This window comes from Camponotus vicinus, unplaced genomic scaffold (genome assembly GCF_025532165.1).
Source record: "Camponotus vicinus isolate PSW18456_S1 unplaced genomic scaffold, iyCamVici1.0 SCAF_5, whole genome shotgun sequence".
In the NCBI taxonomy this organism is placed as follows: domain Eukaryota; kingdom Metazoa; phylum Arthropoda; class Insecta; order Hymenoptera; family Formicidae; genus Camponotus; species Camponotus vicinus.
In genome coordinates, this window is record NW_028141977.1 from 10,480,718 (window position 1) to 10,497,905 (window position 17,188).

Below are 17,188 nucleotides of genomic sequence, written 5' to 3' on the forward strand. Positions count from 1 at the left end.
GCTCAACGAGCGCTTATGCCTTTGTGTCCGAAAATGGTGGGGATACAAATCGTGCCGCCGCTGGACGCAGCGTATGCAATCTGGTAGCCTTGTTACCAGCGCGAGTTCTGATTAGCTTTCTGCTTTTCTGCCAAGGTGTGAATGCGCCCTAAATGCGTCCTTAAAGTCGCTTTTTCTGTCAGTTTTCTGATCAATATATCTTTGAAATGTTGGATGTGTTATACCTTTTCTCAAACAACATAAATAATATTATTGACATAAAATTTTGCAGAATTTTGTCAATAAATTTGTGGTGATAAAAATAACGCAAAAATGGGGCGCCGTTCGATTAATACCACAAAGAGTGGGAAATACATGAATCCCACTGATCAAGCACGTTAGTATTTCAAAATATAACCAATTATCTCTATTTTTAAAAAAACATTTCTCTCTCTTTAACAATTAAGAAAAATGTATAATGGGAAAATATTTAACTATCATTTTTATTACAGGAAAGGAAGCGCGTAAGAAGGAATTAAAAAAGAATAAAAAGCAACGACAATTAGTAAGGGCAGCTGTTTTAAAAGGCAAAGATCCAGCGCAGATTATTGAAGAAATGGAGAAGATTGATCAAATGGGTTAGTGAAAAATTATATTTTGTACAGATTATACTTTAATTTTAGAGCAATATTATATACATAATGTATTTTTTGTTCTAGAATACAATGTAATGCAACCACCTCCTTTGAATGAAAAAGTTTTGAAGGATAAACGAAAAAAACTTAAGGAGACTTTAGACCGTGTCTTAAAAATGTATGTAAGTATGTAAATAGCATGATTATAAATTTTCCTCATTGGTAAGCTTATGGTAAAAATTGACTATTTGATTTGTCAATTACAATATGATTAATATATTGCTTTTCAGGCAAAAGATGATCAAGAAAAATGGTCAGAATTAAAGGAACAATTGATACAATACGAACGTAGAAGGATAGACTTAGTTTCTTATTTTGAAGCTGTACGACATGCGCAACAAGTACAAGTTGATGAAATTCCATTGCCATCAGCTGCTAATGATATATCCAGGATGTATCCAGGTAATGTTACTCTAAAAGATAATTATAAAGCTAAAACAAACTTTTCTATAATACAATTTTAAAATTTCTTTTTGATATAACTAATTCAGTTTGATATAACTAATAAAAATATTTCCATAGGATCTTTGACATCGCAGATCCCATTACCAGATATGCCACAACCACCTGCACATATGTATTCACCTCATCCTCATTATATATCACAACATCATCCTCTAATAAATATCCCGATACCACCAAGCATCTTAAAAAAGACTAGTGCATATGTTACTTCTTCATCTGTACCAACATTGGCACCTAATAAGGAGCCACCTGGTGTACCACCATTTCCACCTCCTGAATTATCAAGTGATGATGAAGATACAGTTGAACATGTATTTAAATTTAATATATAACTTGCAATATTAAACGTAATTATAAGATGTAAGTAATATTAATATTTTTGCAATTGACAGGTTAAAGATCCACCAGCAAAATCAAGAACGATACGATTTGCTGATGACAAAGAGGACAATAAACAAGAGTCAGAAAATAAGGAAAAAGATGTGGAGAAAGAGAAGGAAAAAGACAGAGACATGGCGAAAGTCAAACCGACTACGTTGCAGCAGAAAATGTTAGCTATGGCTGGACAAGATATTGATCAGTTTATGCGAGAGATGGAAGTTGTTCATAAAAAGAGGGAGACTGAGCGTGCCCAAGATCTTAACGCACGATTATCGCTATTGGAAGCAGAAAACGAACCTAATGCTAAATCTAATAATAACAAATCCAATAATAAGGGAGATGACGAAGAGTTGGAACCGCCTGGGGCATCGGATCATCTCTCCGGCCATGGGCAACACGCGTCTCATCCCCATACACAGCATGCGCAACAACATGTGATGCCGCCAATGGGTATACCACCTCCACCCTTACTTTATCGGCCACCTCCACCGCCGTTACATCTCAGAATGCCACCGCCGCCACCGCCTCGTATCGGACTTCGATTACCACCTGGTTAAAATTTTTTCCGACATTTTTTATTTTATATCTTTTTTTGAGATTTATATATTTAATATTCAATATAAATTTAATTTCATAGATTTAATGTAAACCACGTGTTTATTAATGAATATATTTATATACAGAAGAGATTATATAATGTGAATAATTGTTTTACAGGTCCTCCACCTGGAATGCCAAGAATATTGAGACCCGGACCTCCTAGCATTCCTAGAATGCCACCACCTCAAATGCAAATGTCAAATATGTCGAATATGTCGAATATTACAAATCCTCAAATGCAAACGCAATCTGGAACGACTACACAGCCTAAGACGCCCAACGTTCTTTCTGCTGCGCCACAATTAATCAATAGGAAAGACAAAGATGGAAAAAGTAGTACTACTATCGAGGCAAAACCACAAATTAGAAATTTGGCTGCTGATGTTACAAGATTCTTACCAACATCCCTGCGGGTGAAGAGAGATGATAAGAAAAAATCCAGCAGTATTTCTAGAATTACAGAAAGATTACCAGAAACACAACCACTTAGAACAACACAACCTAAGACAAAAGATGATGCATATATGCAGTTTATGCAAGAAATGGAAGGATTACTCTGAAAATTGATGGAAAATATATATTTAATTCAATTTTATTCAATTGGAGTAATCAATATAAACATTTGTATAATATACAAGCATCATTAAAAACATTATTTTTGTTATTACTTAATATCATCTGTGAATATTTTTAAATATATGAACGAAGAAATAAAACATTCAACATAAATTGAAAATCTTGAAATAATATTAATCAGCAGAGATATGTTAATAAGTAATCATGAAAAGTATAATAGAGTAATAAATTTATAAATATATTATAATATAAATATATAATAAATTTTTTAAACTAATTTTCCCGAATTTTTTGAATTTATTTTTAAATAATTTTATATTTAATAAAAATGTAAGAAAGAATATTTAGGATTATATAATCCAACTTGCAAATAAATGTGTGTTAACAACTTCTTTACATAAAGCTTTGGTCTTGTCGATTTAAATTATTATTATTTTTTTCAACTCATTCAATTGATATTGAAGAAAGAATTCTAAATGCAAGAGCATTGCTGCACAAATGCAACAAGAAAATTGTAAAAATGCTCTATTTTACATAAGTTGAAAAATAAATTTATAATAGAAATATGTAAATTTAAGTAAAATATTTTTAATGTTATATTTTTTTAATATTAAATTAATATTTCATATTTATAAATATTGAATTAAATTATATACATATTTACATGAATTTGTAAAATATAAATCATCGCTTTTATTCTGCCATTTGTCTTTCTATACAATATTATAATACTTTATAATATATCTTAATTATACAACAATTTTCATGCAATTTGATTATAAGAAATGTAACTTTGTAACTTTGAATTATTCCTTGCAGTTTCAAAAATCCTCTGAAATATCGTTGAATATACCGCGCATCAGTCAAAAGTAACATGGCGATTTTGCTATTTCCGATATTCAACGAAGAACGTCATTTCCCTTTTCTTCACGCCAAGAGCAAGAGCAAGTAAAGCGGAAATCGGAAATATCGAGCAATATCGAAAAACATCCTTATGCAAGAACAGTGACGAATTCAATTAATTAAGTGTGTTAATTCGCACATCCTCTTGGACTGATCTTTTTTTCACGGAACGAACCGTGTGACAAATCAAACGCTCTTACGCGTTTGTTGGATCGTAGTTTTAACCGAAGACGAAGACTCCGAATCAGAGTCTCAACATGTATACACGAAGCAGACAAAATCAGGGCTATGGCAATGGTAAGATTATATATATGAATATATATTTATATATTATGTGTGTATGTGTGGGTGTGTGTGTGTCATACATCATATATACAAAATTCTCGGTGGCTTGTACATCCTATCATCAATATAACATAAGCAAAATATAATGAATGGAAAATAATTTCTCGTAAGAAAAAAATCAATAACACATACACCGATTAATGAAGAATGGCAGTTTTCTGCAAATACCGCGTCATTCTCTCTCTCTCTCTCTCTCTCTCTCTCTCTCTCTTTCTCTTTCTCTCCCCCCCCTCCTCCCTCTATTCATCATATTGCCCAAGCACGTTGCATGACAGTGCTATTTATAAGCATAATATGTGGTATTTGAACTTCTCAACATATCCATTAGTGTTCTGATATTGAAAGTAAGAAACTTTAAAATGTGAAATTCATAGTCAATTTCTTCAGCTTCTGAGAGTATCATGTATTGAAACACTGAATTGAGAGAGAGATTCATAAATATTCCTCATCAAGATTATATTTAATTGATTTTAATAAAGTTTTTTCTTTTTTTGTTAGAGGACTGAGTAAATAATTTCAGGATTAAGTTTCTTGCTCGCAAAATATTATGCACATGTTATATTTTCTTATAAAGTATTAATAAATATAATTCTGTATTGCAGCGCGGAATCCAAATAATCCCCAAATTCAAGGATCCTATACAATGCCTGTAAGTTTTCTCTTTCTTATATGTATATATATATATATATATATAGTAATATATCCATATTTTATATTTATAATAATATCTATTGTTTTATCTATTATATTAATGATATATTAACATACATTATCATACACAGATAAGTAAAGGTAGACAAAACAGTTATGCAAGGTGCAGTAAAGGTATTATTAAATATATTAAAGGTATTATTAGTATTGAAACATGTACATACATATATAATAATTAAGATTATTGAATGCAATAATTTTAATTTATAAAAGTATTTTATATGAAAATACAGTTACGCACATTGCTCTTGAACAAAGTAGGAATAGTTGCATAGATATTATTCTATTAAGATAATGATTATTTTTCCTTCAAGAGGTAATATAGTCTTTTTGATTATATTTAAATAAGACTATATAAATGTTTTATCTTCTAGGAAAGAGATATAAAAAAGATATAGATTAAGAGCATTATTATAATTAATTCTTATATGTGGCATATTTATATAATATGCTTAATTTATCTCAAGAATTTCCCTAATTTTTCCTATTAACCACCATATAATACAATTTTGTGTGTGTGTGTGTGTGTGTGTGTGTGTGTGTGTGTGTGTGTGTGTGTGTGTGTGTGTGTGTGTGTGTGTGTGAAATTTATGACAATATGTATACATTAAAATTCAAGTAAATTATTAAAGCATCTTTACATCTTTTTTATGTAAAGGAAAGGATGTTACCATAAAATATATTAAAAAGCAATTAAAATAATAATGCTCTCCTTAAAAAACAGATGATTTATACTTAAAGATTAGATAAATACTAAATTTTTTACAAATTTTATTTTAAAGGAAACCGTATATTTATCATTAATCTCGAAAATATATTAACCCTTAAAGGTCATTTTGATCTGTCTATTTTAATAATGTCAATAATTTAATATTTAAATAACAGAACTGAAGCCCTCTCTCAATCTCAATAAAAACAAATGTTCAAAATATACTTTTTAACTGTTATACACAATTATTTTCATAAATATTAAAGAACATGTAAAAATTTTTGTAGATTTTTTTGACAATTAAAATTGTAACAAGAATTGTGACCATGTGTGACCAAAAACAGAGCAAAAAAGTGTATGACCTATAAGGATTAAGGTTGACAAAAAATAAAAGTTAATTATACTTATAAAAGTTAAGAAACAAAGCAATTACTAACTTAAAAACATTTGATTTATTTATTATGTATGTGATTGATGTAAAAATTGAAAAATAAATACACACACATACATATGCATGCATACTTACACATGCATACATATACATATACAAATACATATACAAATGCAAAAGATTTAATAATTCCAATATATTTTATTTTTTAAGGAATTAAAAATATCGATATAAACTTTTCTTAAAATTTTATCAAATTTAGATTAATAAAATCTTCAAAAATATATAAGAAGTTTAATTACTATTTCATTAAAAATTTTGTAATTGCTCCGGCTATATAATTATAACAGCTTTAATATTTACTTTATATCTACATAATTTCTTAGAAAATGGCATATAATGGAGTTAATAAAACTTATTGCACACACACACGCACACACACAGATAATTATATATATATATATATATGTAATTTTTACACCTGTATTTCTTATTGTCTAAAAACAAAGAATTCCACATTATCTAATTTTCTACATAAATAAGTACAAAAAAATTCAATATTAACAATATAAATTTATCAAGTTTGAATTATCAGTTTGAAATTTTGTATTTAAATAATATTAATTTATTTATATCATTTAATTGATATTTATTATATATAAAATTGTTTTCTTTCTTAACTTTTGTGTCAACATAATATTTATTATTATTTTTAAAATATATATGTTTCTAGAAAGATATAACTTTTATATTACAATAATAATTATCTAACCACAAATCTATTTGCTCTAATTATATGAAAATTGTGTTTATTATTAATATAAATTTCAATGCTATTAAGAAATGATTAAATGAAATTAAATTTTAAATCTTATTAATTTAGACACATAAATCTTGTGTTTAAATTAGTATTGGTATTAGTGTTAGTGTTATCATGTGTTACAATTAATATAATGTGCATTTTTAAATGATGATTTAAAATATTGATAATACATGAGATATTAAGCAATGTAATAATGTTAATTATATAAATATGCTAGTTTTCATAATCCAAATATGAATTCCATTTGCTGTCAGCAAGATTGTTTCACTTGCACATACTAATTAGTGGTCCCTACTTCCCCCTCCCCTGCAACGCAGGTACTAGTAGCTATACAACAATACCGAGGAGGTGCATTCGACCAGGGACTAGGTCGTCAGTTACCCACATAGCATACCCTACCGTAGGCCGCTTTCTTGGTAGTTCGTGCTGAACTCGTGTCTAAGCAAATTTTACTATTGTAAAAATGTTATATATCTGCATGATATCTTAATCTCGATTCTTGGACTTTTTACTTAAACCGAATAAGAAATTAAATTTTATTATTTTTATATTTATATTAATTGGTAATATAACTTTATTACTTAATAATATTAACGATTTTATTAATGATAATCTCTTTTCACTATTTTCAAGTATATTTTAATTTGCATATACACATACACGTAAAATAGAAAAGCATTATTTGCATTATCATGCTTTTTTCTATAACAGAACTTCTATCGTATTAAATATTATTTATCAATATATAATACATTTTTAATTCAACAAAAACTTAGCTCAGTCATGAGTAAAGAGACGTTGGCCACAGTAAAGGTAACATGGTTGGTATGAGCTATAGGGGTAGCGTCTAATTGTTCTAGCATACGATGCTAGACCTTGGTGGGGTAGCACAACCGTAGAGGTTCCTTGTGTAGCGGCGACCCACCCTATGTTTTACAGTATAATACACAAGGAAGTTACCAAGCATCGCAATCTACGTCCAATCAACAAAGCAATTACAAACAAGGCAACATACAAAACTCACAAGGCTTCAAATCTCAGCCGCAGCCGCAGTCGCAGCAGCAGCAGCAGCAGCAGCAGCAGCCGCCGCCGCAACAACCACAACCACAACCAACGCAAATGCCAGCAGCCACAGCAACACGGCCTTTATCAACTATAGCACCTACCCAACAATTAAAACCGCAAATTCAACAACAAGGACAGCAGCAAATGTTACAACAGCAGCATCAACAGTCATTGCCGCTGCAACAAATGCAACCACAACCCCAACAACATATGCAACAACAATTACAGCAGCAGCAGCAGACACCAAATCTGCCTCCACTACAGCAACGATTAAAGCCAATTTTAAAGCAAAGCACAGCAAATGTGCAGCCAGCTACAACTGCCGCACAAATTATGCCCGTAACTTCTCAACCTTGTGTGCCTCCTGTACATACTCCGACTTCTACTAATAACAATTCTGATGTTAATGATGATAGTATGAAGACAGAAGATACAGATGTTGAAATGCAAGATGCTCAACCAAGATGGCGAAGAAAGATACCTGGATGTAAATACCTTCAAATTAATTATAAATTAGATACATAATTTTGTATATATTTATCTCTAAAATTGCAATTTGAATATGTAGTTTATATTTATAATGTAAAAACAGGTATAATTTTGTCAAAATATTTGAGATTTTTAAACAAATTTTTAATTATAATTTTTCTGATGATTTTATAAATAATTGCATGAAAAAATCTGCTGAAACTTAAGAGTATAAATAAGTAAAAAAATTAGGATTTTAATGGTATAATTATTGTTTATATTATAATATAAAAGCAATTTTCTTTTTCCTTATGATGACATTTCACTGCGCAAATTTGAAGATTCAGGAATATTGAATGCTCTGACACTGTACCATTGATCATTGATTTTCCTGTAGTCAATGTGAATTTCTATACTGACATACATATAATAAGCCTTCATTAGTCGTATTATTATATTTACATAACTAATATAACTATTTTTGTAGTTAAGGTAAATAAAAAATTGAAACGTCTTCGTATGAACCAGCGTCTAAGGAAAACTTTGCAGCCTAAAAATGCAATCATGGTTTTGAATGAGATGAAAGCCGGAGTTCAATTTACTTTCCCTGAAACCCAAGGACCCATGACAAACTCACTTTATCTTGTTCATGCTGAGGTAATACTAGGAACAATTTTTGCGCATTATGTTATTGTTTTATCACTTTAATTAAAATTAATTAAAATTAATTAAATTCAATTAAAATTCTATTAAATTTTTTTTTAATGAATACTATTTTATGTTTAATATATAATGCTGATATGGGTATAAAAACTCTTTTCTTTCAAATGTGTCATTAATTTATATTATTACAGCTTGATGGTAAAACTTATGTTGGACAAGGATTATCTAAACCACTTGCTCGTCAAAATGCAGCCGAGAATGCATTAAAAGCTTTATTACTTGAAAAGATGACAGCAGCATCTATGAAAGCACGTATAGATGCTGAATCAGATGGACAAGCTAATTCGTCTATAGAGGGACTAAAAGAAGAAATTAATGAGGATAACACTACTATGGACACTAGTACTGAAGATGAAATTCCCTGGAGTTCACTGGCCAGTTTCGCGCTTTATAAACTTTTCCTTGAATGGCATAATCAAGGAACGTCAGTCCCAGTTCCACGACCTGGTTTGCCAGCGACAAAGGGAGCCAAAAAAGATAATCCTAATGCACCTAAAACTCCCGTTCAAAAGGAACTTCCACCTAATCCTGTGAATATACACCCAGTTATGTTACTGAATCAGATGAAGCCTGGACTAACATATGTAGAACTCAGCCGTGTCGGTAATCCACCAAATACAATGTTTACTCTGGCTGTTGAAATTGATGGAGTTGAATATTCAGGGACAGGTATGTATAAGCTTTATGAAGCAATTATTATAAAATGTTTTCATTATTATTAATATATAAATAAAAATTTTTGTTTTACAGCTAAAAATAAAAAAGATGCTAAAAAGGCAGCAGCTAAAGCAGCATTGTTAGCATTATATGACTTAACTTATCCTGAAGATGCGGCAAAACAGGAAAATATGGTAGTTGGTTAAGATGTAAAATTTCATTTAATATAATTTTTCCAAATAAAATTTTTTTTTCAAACAGCATAAAATATAATTTCTATTAACAAAGCATAGATAATTACATTTATAATGTCTATAATGCACATCATTCATTTTATTTTTTCACATTAACAATCTTGTATTTTTAGTATATTTTTTGTAAAATTTACTTTTACATCATATACATATAATTTTTATTGTATGTAAAAATGTGGATATAGATATTAATTGACTAAATCACGCAATTCAAATGATATGATTATTCCTAACATTCTATGAAGTTATTTTCTCTACATGATAGTTTTTTTTACAAGAATAGAGTTTATACCTAAAAAGTATATTAATAGATATATATGTGATTTATAATTAATTATCCAATATTCTATATAAATTATAACGATATAAATCAAATGATATTCAATAATTAATTATCAAGATATATACACATTATTTGTATGATGCTTAATACATCATATTAATGAGAAAAATAATATCATTAAAAGATAGACATTACAAATTTAATTATAGGAAGAATCAGACACGAACGATAATGCGTCAATTTAAAAGAAAATTAATTTTTCATTGAAATTGATTAATTGTGCAAAAAACACCAATTTCTTTTGACACCAAATACTACACACATGACTAATTTCAATTTTTACATATTTTTAGAGAGGAGTTAAGCGATTTACTTACAATAAATTATTATTTAAATTATATATATATATATATATATATATATATATTTTTTTTTTTTTTTCAATTAAAAATTAATCAGTGTTCTTACAAAATTAACTTTTTTTAAACTGATGACATTATCATTCATGTATGGCTTTTATTAGCCAAATAAATTTAAGTTTGTTTCACACATTGAATGCCTTATTAATTTCTTAATTATAAAGATATTAAATCGTTCAGTTATCTTTTTTATCACTTTTTCCTATCATTAACTGCAAGTGATATGGTCCATTTGAATTGCATAACTTATTTTGTATATTAATTATATATATAATATTAAATATATACAATGTAATATATCCACATATTGTGGCTTTATAATTGAGAATTTAGTGAGCAAATCTGTTTAACTCACTTTTGGAATTTAATTATATTCAAGTAAAATCTATGCCATCAACCTCTTAAAATATTAACAATATATATATTTGATATATATTAATATATATATTAAATATATATTAAATATAAATTTCGTGTTATAATAGTTTGATCTGTGAGTTATATGTATGTATTTATTATTTTTCTTTCTACTTGCCAAAATGCAAAAGATGTAATATTGCAATTGTGATATAATCAATGTACAACAGAAATTTAATAACATGTTCTTTTTAATTATACATGTTCACAATATATTTATACTCTAAATAACATTAAATATTTTTATCTATATACTAAATATTTTTATTTATATACTTTTGCATTTTTCAAAATCTTATTCTTTGTTCATAGTTTCTTACTTTTAGTTTGTCAAACAAGTATTTTGGATTTTCTTTATAATTAATTGAAAACTCTTTCATTTTAGTTGGATCTCTCTCAAAACAAGTTTTAAGTATCGAGTCGAACATAAAGTCGAACATAAGCAATGTTTCAACATTTTTGGTATCAAATGTATCTTATATTTAAAATATTATTTATAATGTGCATATCTTGAAAAATCAAATGTATTTTTATTTAACATTGAAGAATTTTCCCACAAATAATGTAGCAAAACAACTGTACTTTACAATATAAGGTGCTTTCCATTTACATCAAAACTCAGGTAAATCTCACTTCTGTCTTTCTTTAACATGAATGTTGAAGAAAGACAGAAGTGAGATTTATCTGAGTTTTGATGTAAATGGAAAGCACCTATAATAACTAACCATAGAAATCGAGTTGAAATTTTTATTATAATCATGTGTTAATTACTATATAATAATGACATTAGGCACATAATTGTGACTATTATACTACATAGTACTAAGTATATTGTTAAAAAGACAGTATTGTAATGAGAATGTAATAAATATATTCAATAAAACCATAAATCTTTGCAAGATGTGTGATGTATTTATTTTGTGTACATATCTTATAATATTATTACTCTTTTAAATATTTTATTATAGCTAGGTAAAGCTCTTTCACAAAATGTTATCACAAAATAAATAGATACAATTTAAATTCAATACAAAATAATTTCTTGTAATGTCTTTATCTCATTATTGTCATTTTATCATTCTTATGTCTTTATCATTGTTTTGTTTATTCTTTGTATACAAGTAAAAATTCTCAAACTATTTAATTAATGAATTTTATAATCGAGATATATTTCAAAAACTATTTTAATCATGTATATCTGTAATTACTATTTATATTGATTGTACTGTATCAAGTAATCGTCACTATAGTAACAATTGCCAAACAATATGTTCTATATTGTTGTGCATGTTCACATCAGATGCATATAATGCAAGTATTTCTGAAACAATCATTGTTAAATAATGTATACTTTAAAATTGATAATGATAGGACCAATTAAGGTAAGACAATTCTCTATTGATTGATATGAAAAGTTTTATTACCGTATTATATCAAAAATTATATAATTGAAACAATATTGTTATTACACATATGTATGTGTGTATATATTCATTCATTTATTTATTTAGAGCGGGAAGACCACAATAGCGAATTTTCTAGCAGATGCTACAGAAATTCCGTATGACTATCGTCCAACTCAAGGTGTTCGAATACTGGAATTTGAAATTAACGACATTGAAATAAATAATGAACGCGCTTCGAGGGACATCGAATTATGGGATTGCAGTGGAGATCACAAGTATAGAGAAAATGACATGTATTTTCACGATGTTAGATTATAAATAGAAGAAAGACGATCCTGATATTTTATATATATTTTATAGATTCAAAAACTGCTGGCCAGCTATACGTAAAGGCGTACATGGTGTGATACTTGTTTATAGTGCAAAAATGCAGGATTCTTCGAAACAGTTGAAAGAATTTTATGATTATTTTGTTAGTGGAGCCAAACTGGGACCAAACAATTGTGTAATATTCTTCTTTGATTCTGATAATGCTACATCAAGTGCATCAAAAATTATTTGTAAGTATATTAATAAATATTGATATTAAGAAATATTGATATAACACATATATATAAATTTTACATTAATATTTCTTTTATATTGTTTCTTTCAAATAGTATAAAACACGAAATATCTATACTTATGTATTATTAATTTCTCAATTTTATATAATTAAAGCATCTAGCTTCCCTAATGTCTCTCATGTCAAATGTAACGTGGATGATGGTGGGGATAAATTAAAAACTGACTTTCAATTGTTTCTAAGTACCTTAATGACAAAACTGCAAGAAAACAAAGAAGAGAAATTGATATTGAGTGACAATATATTATTTGCTAAATAATAAATATTCATCTCTTATGGCAATTATGTAAATAATGAAGACTTTCTCCTTTATGATATTAAGATCTATTTCTGTATTATCATTTACATTTTACCTGATCACCAATATTTCCTTCACATATTTTTTAATTACAAATTGTATCACAGAATAATGATTAAATATTATTTACAAAAAAAAATTAAACTTTTCCATAATTATAGAACAAGAAAATTTATAAAGATTTATTTTTGTTCTTTGGCTAAAGCTGCTGTTAATTCTTTCCATGCTTTTTCTACTTGTTCTAGTGTAATTTCATGAGACCATAAAGTACATATAACAACATTGGCTTCTTTAACTTGCTCTGTATTACTTGGTTGTATTTCAATTCGCAATTTTGCTGCTTCTTCAGATAATTTGTTTCTATTCATTATTCGTTTTATAGCCTGTAAGTACATTTGAAATAGCTAGTATATAATGTTATGTAAATAATTACTAATATTCCATGTAAAAATAATTAGAGAAGATTGAAAAGATATATATGATAAAACAGCAAAAAATTTCTATCATTAAATATAAATAAACGAATATAATTTATCTGAAAGAAAAGGACCAACCTCATTTTGTGGAATGATGCAAGTCCAAATTTCATCACATACATTCTGCCATTTAGCTTGAATCAAAACAGCTGCTTCCATCACAATGATATTATAACCCTTTGAATAAAGAATATTTATTTGTTTTTTAGCTTCTTGTAAAATTAAAGGCCAGATTAATTTATTTAATTTTTCCAATTGCTCCTAAAATATGTATAAATCTACATTAAATTAAATAATAAGTAATAAAAGATTAAAAGTATATTAATATGAATTATTATATATATATATAATAAAATTCATTTTATATATATATATAATATATATATAATCATCATATATATAATCATCAAATCATTTTATATATATATAATATATATATATATAAAATGAAATATATATATGTTACACACACACACACCTTATTATCGAACACTATGTCACCAAGTAACTTTCTATTTATAAATCCATCTGAATTGAGAATGGAAGAACCAAAATGTTCAAGTATTGCATAAAAACCATCTTTTCCAGGTAAATATAGGTCGTGAGCTAGTTTATCACAATTTACAAGGCCAGCACCAAGTTTTTCCAACTTTTCAGCAACTGAAGATTTTCCACTTGCAATACCACCCGTTAAACCAATAATATATGGTTTTAAAGGCTTATCATTTATCCTCTATAATAAAAGAAACAAAAGATTAATTTATACATCCAGATACATAAACTAAATTCGAGATACGAGATTATTATTTTATGATTTATTATTATATTACATTGTATATTTTGTAGAAAACTTACAGGAGCTTGAAGTCTTGTACCAAGTAATCGTATCCTATGATTACTAGAACTAATCTTTGCTTCTTCAATTTCATTATAACATTCATCTGCTGCCAATTCTACTATATAAATGTCTAGTTTGCTTAAATTTTTTTGCAAACGTAATTCATTGATTTTATCACCTCCTCGTTTTGTTTCTTCACTTACAACTATCATTTCTAATGTTGGATCTTCTTTAGTAGGTCCGTATAAATCATTGATAGGAACAATATCATACGTTATTGATGAATCTACATCTTCTAAAAATTCTTTAACTCCACTTATTCTTTGTGTACATGGTTGTATAAGCTCCCATAGTAATTTGCCTAAAAAAATATACTTATTATTTATTTTTAATTTTCAAAGATATTTAATTAAATCATATTTTATAATTTTTTTTATCTAAGTTATTATTATACAGATATTATTTGAGATTAAAAAATACAAGAGAAGTCATTACCAGAAATCATATTAATATCTGTTACACCAACAGTAAGCTTTTCTGTACAACGTAGAGCAGCTTCACTTAATAAGATTTTATGACCATTGTGCAATCGATCAAATGTGCCACCCAACACTACATTTTTGTAAGTTGTTAAATTCTGTACAGCATATTCTGCATCTTTGTTATCATTTTGCTCTTGATCATAGTTACAAGTAACAAAGCTATAATCCATCGATGTATTAGCTAAACAATCTTGTATGAATGTATCTGCCTCTTTCTTACTGCACGTTTGATCGAAGATTACTATCTCTACTGGTTTTTTAGTATTTATGATGGATCTACCAGGATGTTTCATGTTGGTGAGTAAGACACGAATATCAAGTCGAGAGGCAATTGTGGAAGTGTTTACATATATATCTGCAATATTCTTAGAATATTGAGGACCTTTCTTTTGCGATATCGCGCCACTATAGTTTCCTGATGCAAAAATATTCTTCTCTGGGAAATATTGAATGTACAGTGTTTTCAAAACATGTTTCTTGATCACAGGCAGTAATTTCCTCACTTTTGCAGGATTTGTTAATATTAATAAACCAGTATTTGCCATATCAAGATAGGTACATTAAAATTATTTCGACTTCTAGAATGATCCTTTCTAATATTTTAATTTACAATTAAATCTTATTTGACCTTGAACCCAATGCCTAGGAAATTATGCAATTAATCAATTAATTTTTTCGTATTTCTTAAATGAGAAAAACTTCTTAATTAAGCTTAAATCTTAAAGGAAAAATTATTTTTACCTATTATTATTGTCGTACACAGTAGCAAGACGAAAATTGTCTTATTTAAGACAAAAATTATATGGGTTTTTTTTCCATAAAACACTATTTATTGGACTATCAAGCCACTAAAGATTAGAAATCAACATTAAAACTCGTCTTGGACAAGCTTATTATCGCATTTTTTTCGTTTCTTTGTCAGAGAAGAGGTTACATTAGATGAAAAATGTACTTCAATCAATAAATTTTCAAGAAAATATCATTGTTACAGTTAATTAATTGTAAACAAATGCATTCATTTTTCTTATAAATGCTGCGTCATCAGCTATAACAATCATAAATGAGTGTTAATATATGCACGTGTTAATATTTGAGACAATTAGATTTATATATATATATTTCTTCATGTATTTTTTTTATTATGAATATCGTATACATATGTCCAAAATAGCTGAAAATGCTTGATCATGATTGGCTAATTAATTATGTGAATTTCATATCTACCATTCCTTGTCCTACAAAATTTTAGGAAAGGGACGCACGTTCATCTTATCACCACATTATTCATGACTTCAGACAGGAGTTGTTTCTCGAAATAATTTAAAAATTCTATAAAAATTAGTAAAAGAAAATATCGAAATATATATTAATTAATTGCAAACTTTTCTTTAGAGTTGTAATATATGTTGCGCTTTTTATATTAAATATGCCAATAACATTAAAAATATAAAAATTTTCTCGTTTATTCGCTGTATACAGTCTTGAACAGAGAGAAGACTGAGAGATGTCATGGCCCGCTTTTAGGTGATCCCTGGAAGCGATACTCTCTCTGTGGACATTAAAAACGTGAACATGAACTACAAAGCCAATGTGCATGAATGTTCTCAGAGGGTAACATATATGTCTCTCTGATAATATAAATAATATAAATAATTTAATTAATAATAATTTATTATATTATAAAAATATTAGTATGTTATTTATTATATTATAAAAATATTAGTATGTTCTCTCTTTCCACGCTATTATTTATTTATGTGTGTTCTTTTTCTTCTCAACATCATTTATTTATTTTTTATTTATTTATTTATTTATTTATTTATTTATTTATTTATTTAGCTCGCTCTAAGTCAGTCTTCTAAAATGCAAAACTAAATATTATAGAATTTGACTTTGAAAATAAAATAATCGAATAAATTCAAATAATTAGCATAACGAAAGGTTCCGTGATAAGTTATTTAATAAATAATCAATTTTAATCAATAAATTAAAATACTTCATTAATTTAATATTCCGCGTTAATGTACATTTTATAATATATAAAATATTTTGGCAACGAATTATTGATAACACGGTGTTCGACTTTGGCAATATAAAATATAAACAGTAGCGCGCTATGTTTCGGCTTTGTCATCATTC

At 27.5% G+C, this 17,188-nt stretch overlaps 4 protein-coding genes across 9 annotated transcripts in view; 3 read left to right on the forward strand and 1 right to left on the reverse strand.

The window, feature by feature from the left end:
• The window catches only part of LOC145972200 (uncharacterized), a 50,381-nt gene extending 47,398 nt beyond the window's left edge, over positions 1 to 2,983 (forward strand). Inside the window, exons 1-8 of one of the 2 annotated variants that reach the window (XM_083100604.1) lie at positions 7 to 135; positions 272 to 376; positions 492 to 617; positions 699 to 796; positions 905 to 1,076; positions 1,197 to 1,450; positions 1,532 to 2,072; positions 2,238 to 2,983. In XM_083100604.1, coding sequence (XP_082956730.1) covers positions 313 to 376; positions 492 to 617; positions 699 to 796; positions 905 to 1,076; positions 1,197 to 1,450; positions 1,532 to 2,072; positions 2,238 to 2,680 — 1,698 coding nt within the window. In that variant the 5' untranslated portion in view covers positions 7 to 135; positions 272 to 312 and the 3' untranslated portion in view covers positions 2,681 to 2,983. Of the gene's footprint in view, positions 1 to 6; positions 136 to 271; positions 377 to 491; positions 618 to 698; positions 797 to 904; positions 1,077 to 1,196; positions 1,451 to 1,531; positions 2,073 to 2,237 lie in introns of those variants that run through there. The other variant, XM_083100605.1, reaches the window with a different exon arrangement.
• Positions 2,984 to 3,608: 625 nt separating this feature from the next.
• Positions 3,609 to 11,765, forward strand: LOC145972201 (double-stranded RNA-specific editase 1). Of its 5 annotated transcripts, none has more exons than XM_083100609.1 (7): positions 3,609 to 3,896; positions 4,547 to 4,593; positions 6,896 to 8,130; positions 8,599 to 8,768; positions 8,966 to 9,503; positions 9,585 to 9,685; positions 11,250 to 11,765. In XM_083100609.1, exons 3-7 carry the CDS (start codon positions 7,698 to 7,700, stop codon positions 11,274 to 11,276), a joined length of 1,269 nt encoding a protein of 422 aa, XP_082956735.1. In that variant the 5' UTR covers positions 3,609 to 3,896; positions 4,547 to 4,593; positions 6,896 to 7,697; the 3' UTR covers positions 11,277 to 11,765. The 5 variants fall into 5 exon arrangements, with proteins under 5 accessions (XP_082956735.1, XP_082956733.1, XP_082956732.1 ...); XM_083100607.1 differs by having other exon boundaries at positions 7,518 to 8,130; positions 9,585 to 9,700; XM_083100606.1 differs by having other exon boundaries at positions 7,518 to 8,130.
• Positions 11,766 to 12,120: 355 nt separating this feature from the next.
• Positions 12,121 to 13,266, forward strand: LOC145972210 (intraflagellar transport protein 22 homolog). Its single transcript, XM_083100615.1, has 4 exons — positions 12,121 to 12,246; positions 12,376 to 12,545; positions 12,631 to 12,830; positions 12,991 to 13,266. Exons 1-4 carry the CDS (start codon positions 12,208 to 12,210, stop codon positions 13,152 to 13,154), a joined length of 573 nt encoding a protein of 190 aa, XP_082956741.1. The 5' UTR covers positions 12,121 to 12,207; the 3' UTR covers positions 13,155 to 13,266.
• On the reverse strand, positions 12,991 to 16,531 carry Ppat-dpck (Bifunctional Phosphopantetheine adenylyltransferase - Dephospho-CoA kinase). The gene is made up of 7 exons (XM_083100614.1): positions 16,274 to 16,531; positions 15,791 to 16,094; positions 15,003 to 15,691; positions 14,525 to 14,868; positions 14,148 to 14,402; positions 13,748 to 13,930; positions 12,991 to 13,576 (listed from the first exon to the last, which is right to left on the reverse strand). Exons 3-7 carry the CDS (start codon positions 15,592 to 15,594, stop codon positions 13,376 to 13,378), a joined length of 1,575 nt encoding a protein of 524 aa, XP_082956740.1. The 5' UTR covers positions 15,595 to 15,691; positions 15,791 to 16,094; positions 16,274 to 16,531; the 3' UTR covers positions 12,991 to 13,375.
• Positions 16,532 to 17,188: the final 657 nt, after the last annotated feature.

Bases quoted from the DNA above. Each gene is read 5' to 3' on its own strand.
- LOC145972201 (XM_083100606.1), top strand. From the start codon at position 3,857: ATGTATACACGAAGCAGACAAAATCAGGGCTATGGCAATG. The intron at 3,897-4,546 runs GTAAGATTATAT...TCTGTATTGCAG, and splicing joins AAATCAGGGCTATGGCAATG to CGCGGAATCCAAATAATCCC. The intron at 9,504-9,584 runs GTATGTATAAGC...TTTGTTTTACAG, and splicing joins AGTTGAATATTCAGGGACAG to CTAAAAATAAAAAAGATGCT.
- LOC145972210 (XM_083100615.1), top strand. From the start codon at position 12,208: ATGTATACTTTAAAATTGATAATGATAGGACCAATTAAG. The intron at 12,546-12,630 runs GTATAGAGAAAA...TATATTTTATAG, and splicing joins GATTGCAGTGGAGATCACAA to ATTCAAAAACTGCTGGCCAG. The intron at 12,831-12,990 runs GTAAGTATATTA...ATATAATTAAAG, and splicing joins AAGTGCATCAAAAATTATTT to CATCTAGCTTCCCTAATGTC.
- Ppat-dpck (XM_083100614.1), bottom strand. From the start codon at position 15,594: ATGGCAAATACTGGTTTATTAATATTAACAAATCCTGCAAAAGTGAGG. The intron at 14,869-15,002 runs GTAATGACTTCT...ATATTTTTTTAG, and splicing joins AGATATTAATATGATTTCTG to GCAAATTACTATGGGAGCTT. The intron at 13,577-13,747 runs GTTGGTCCTTTT...ATGTACTTACAG, and splicing joins GCATCATTCCACAAAATGAG to GCTATAAAACGAATAATGAA.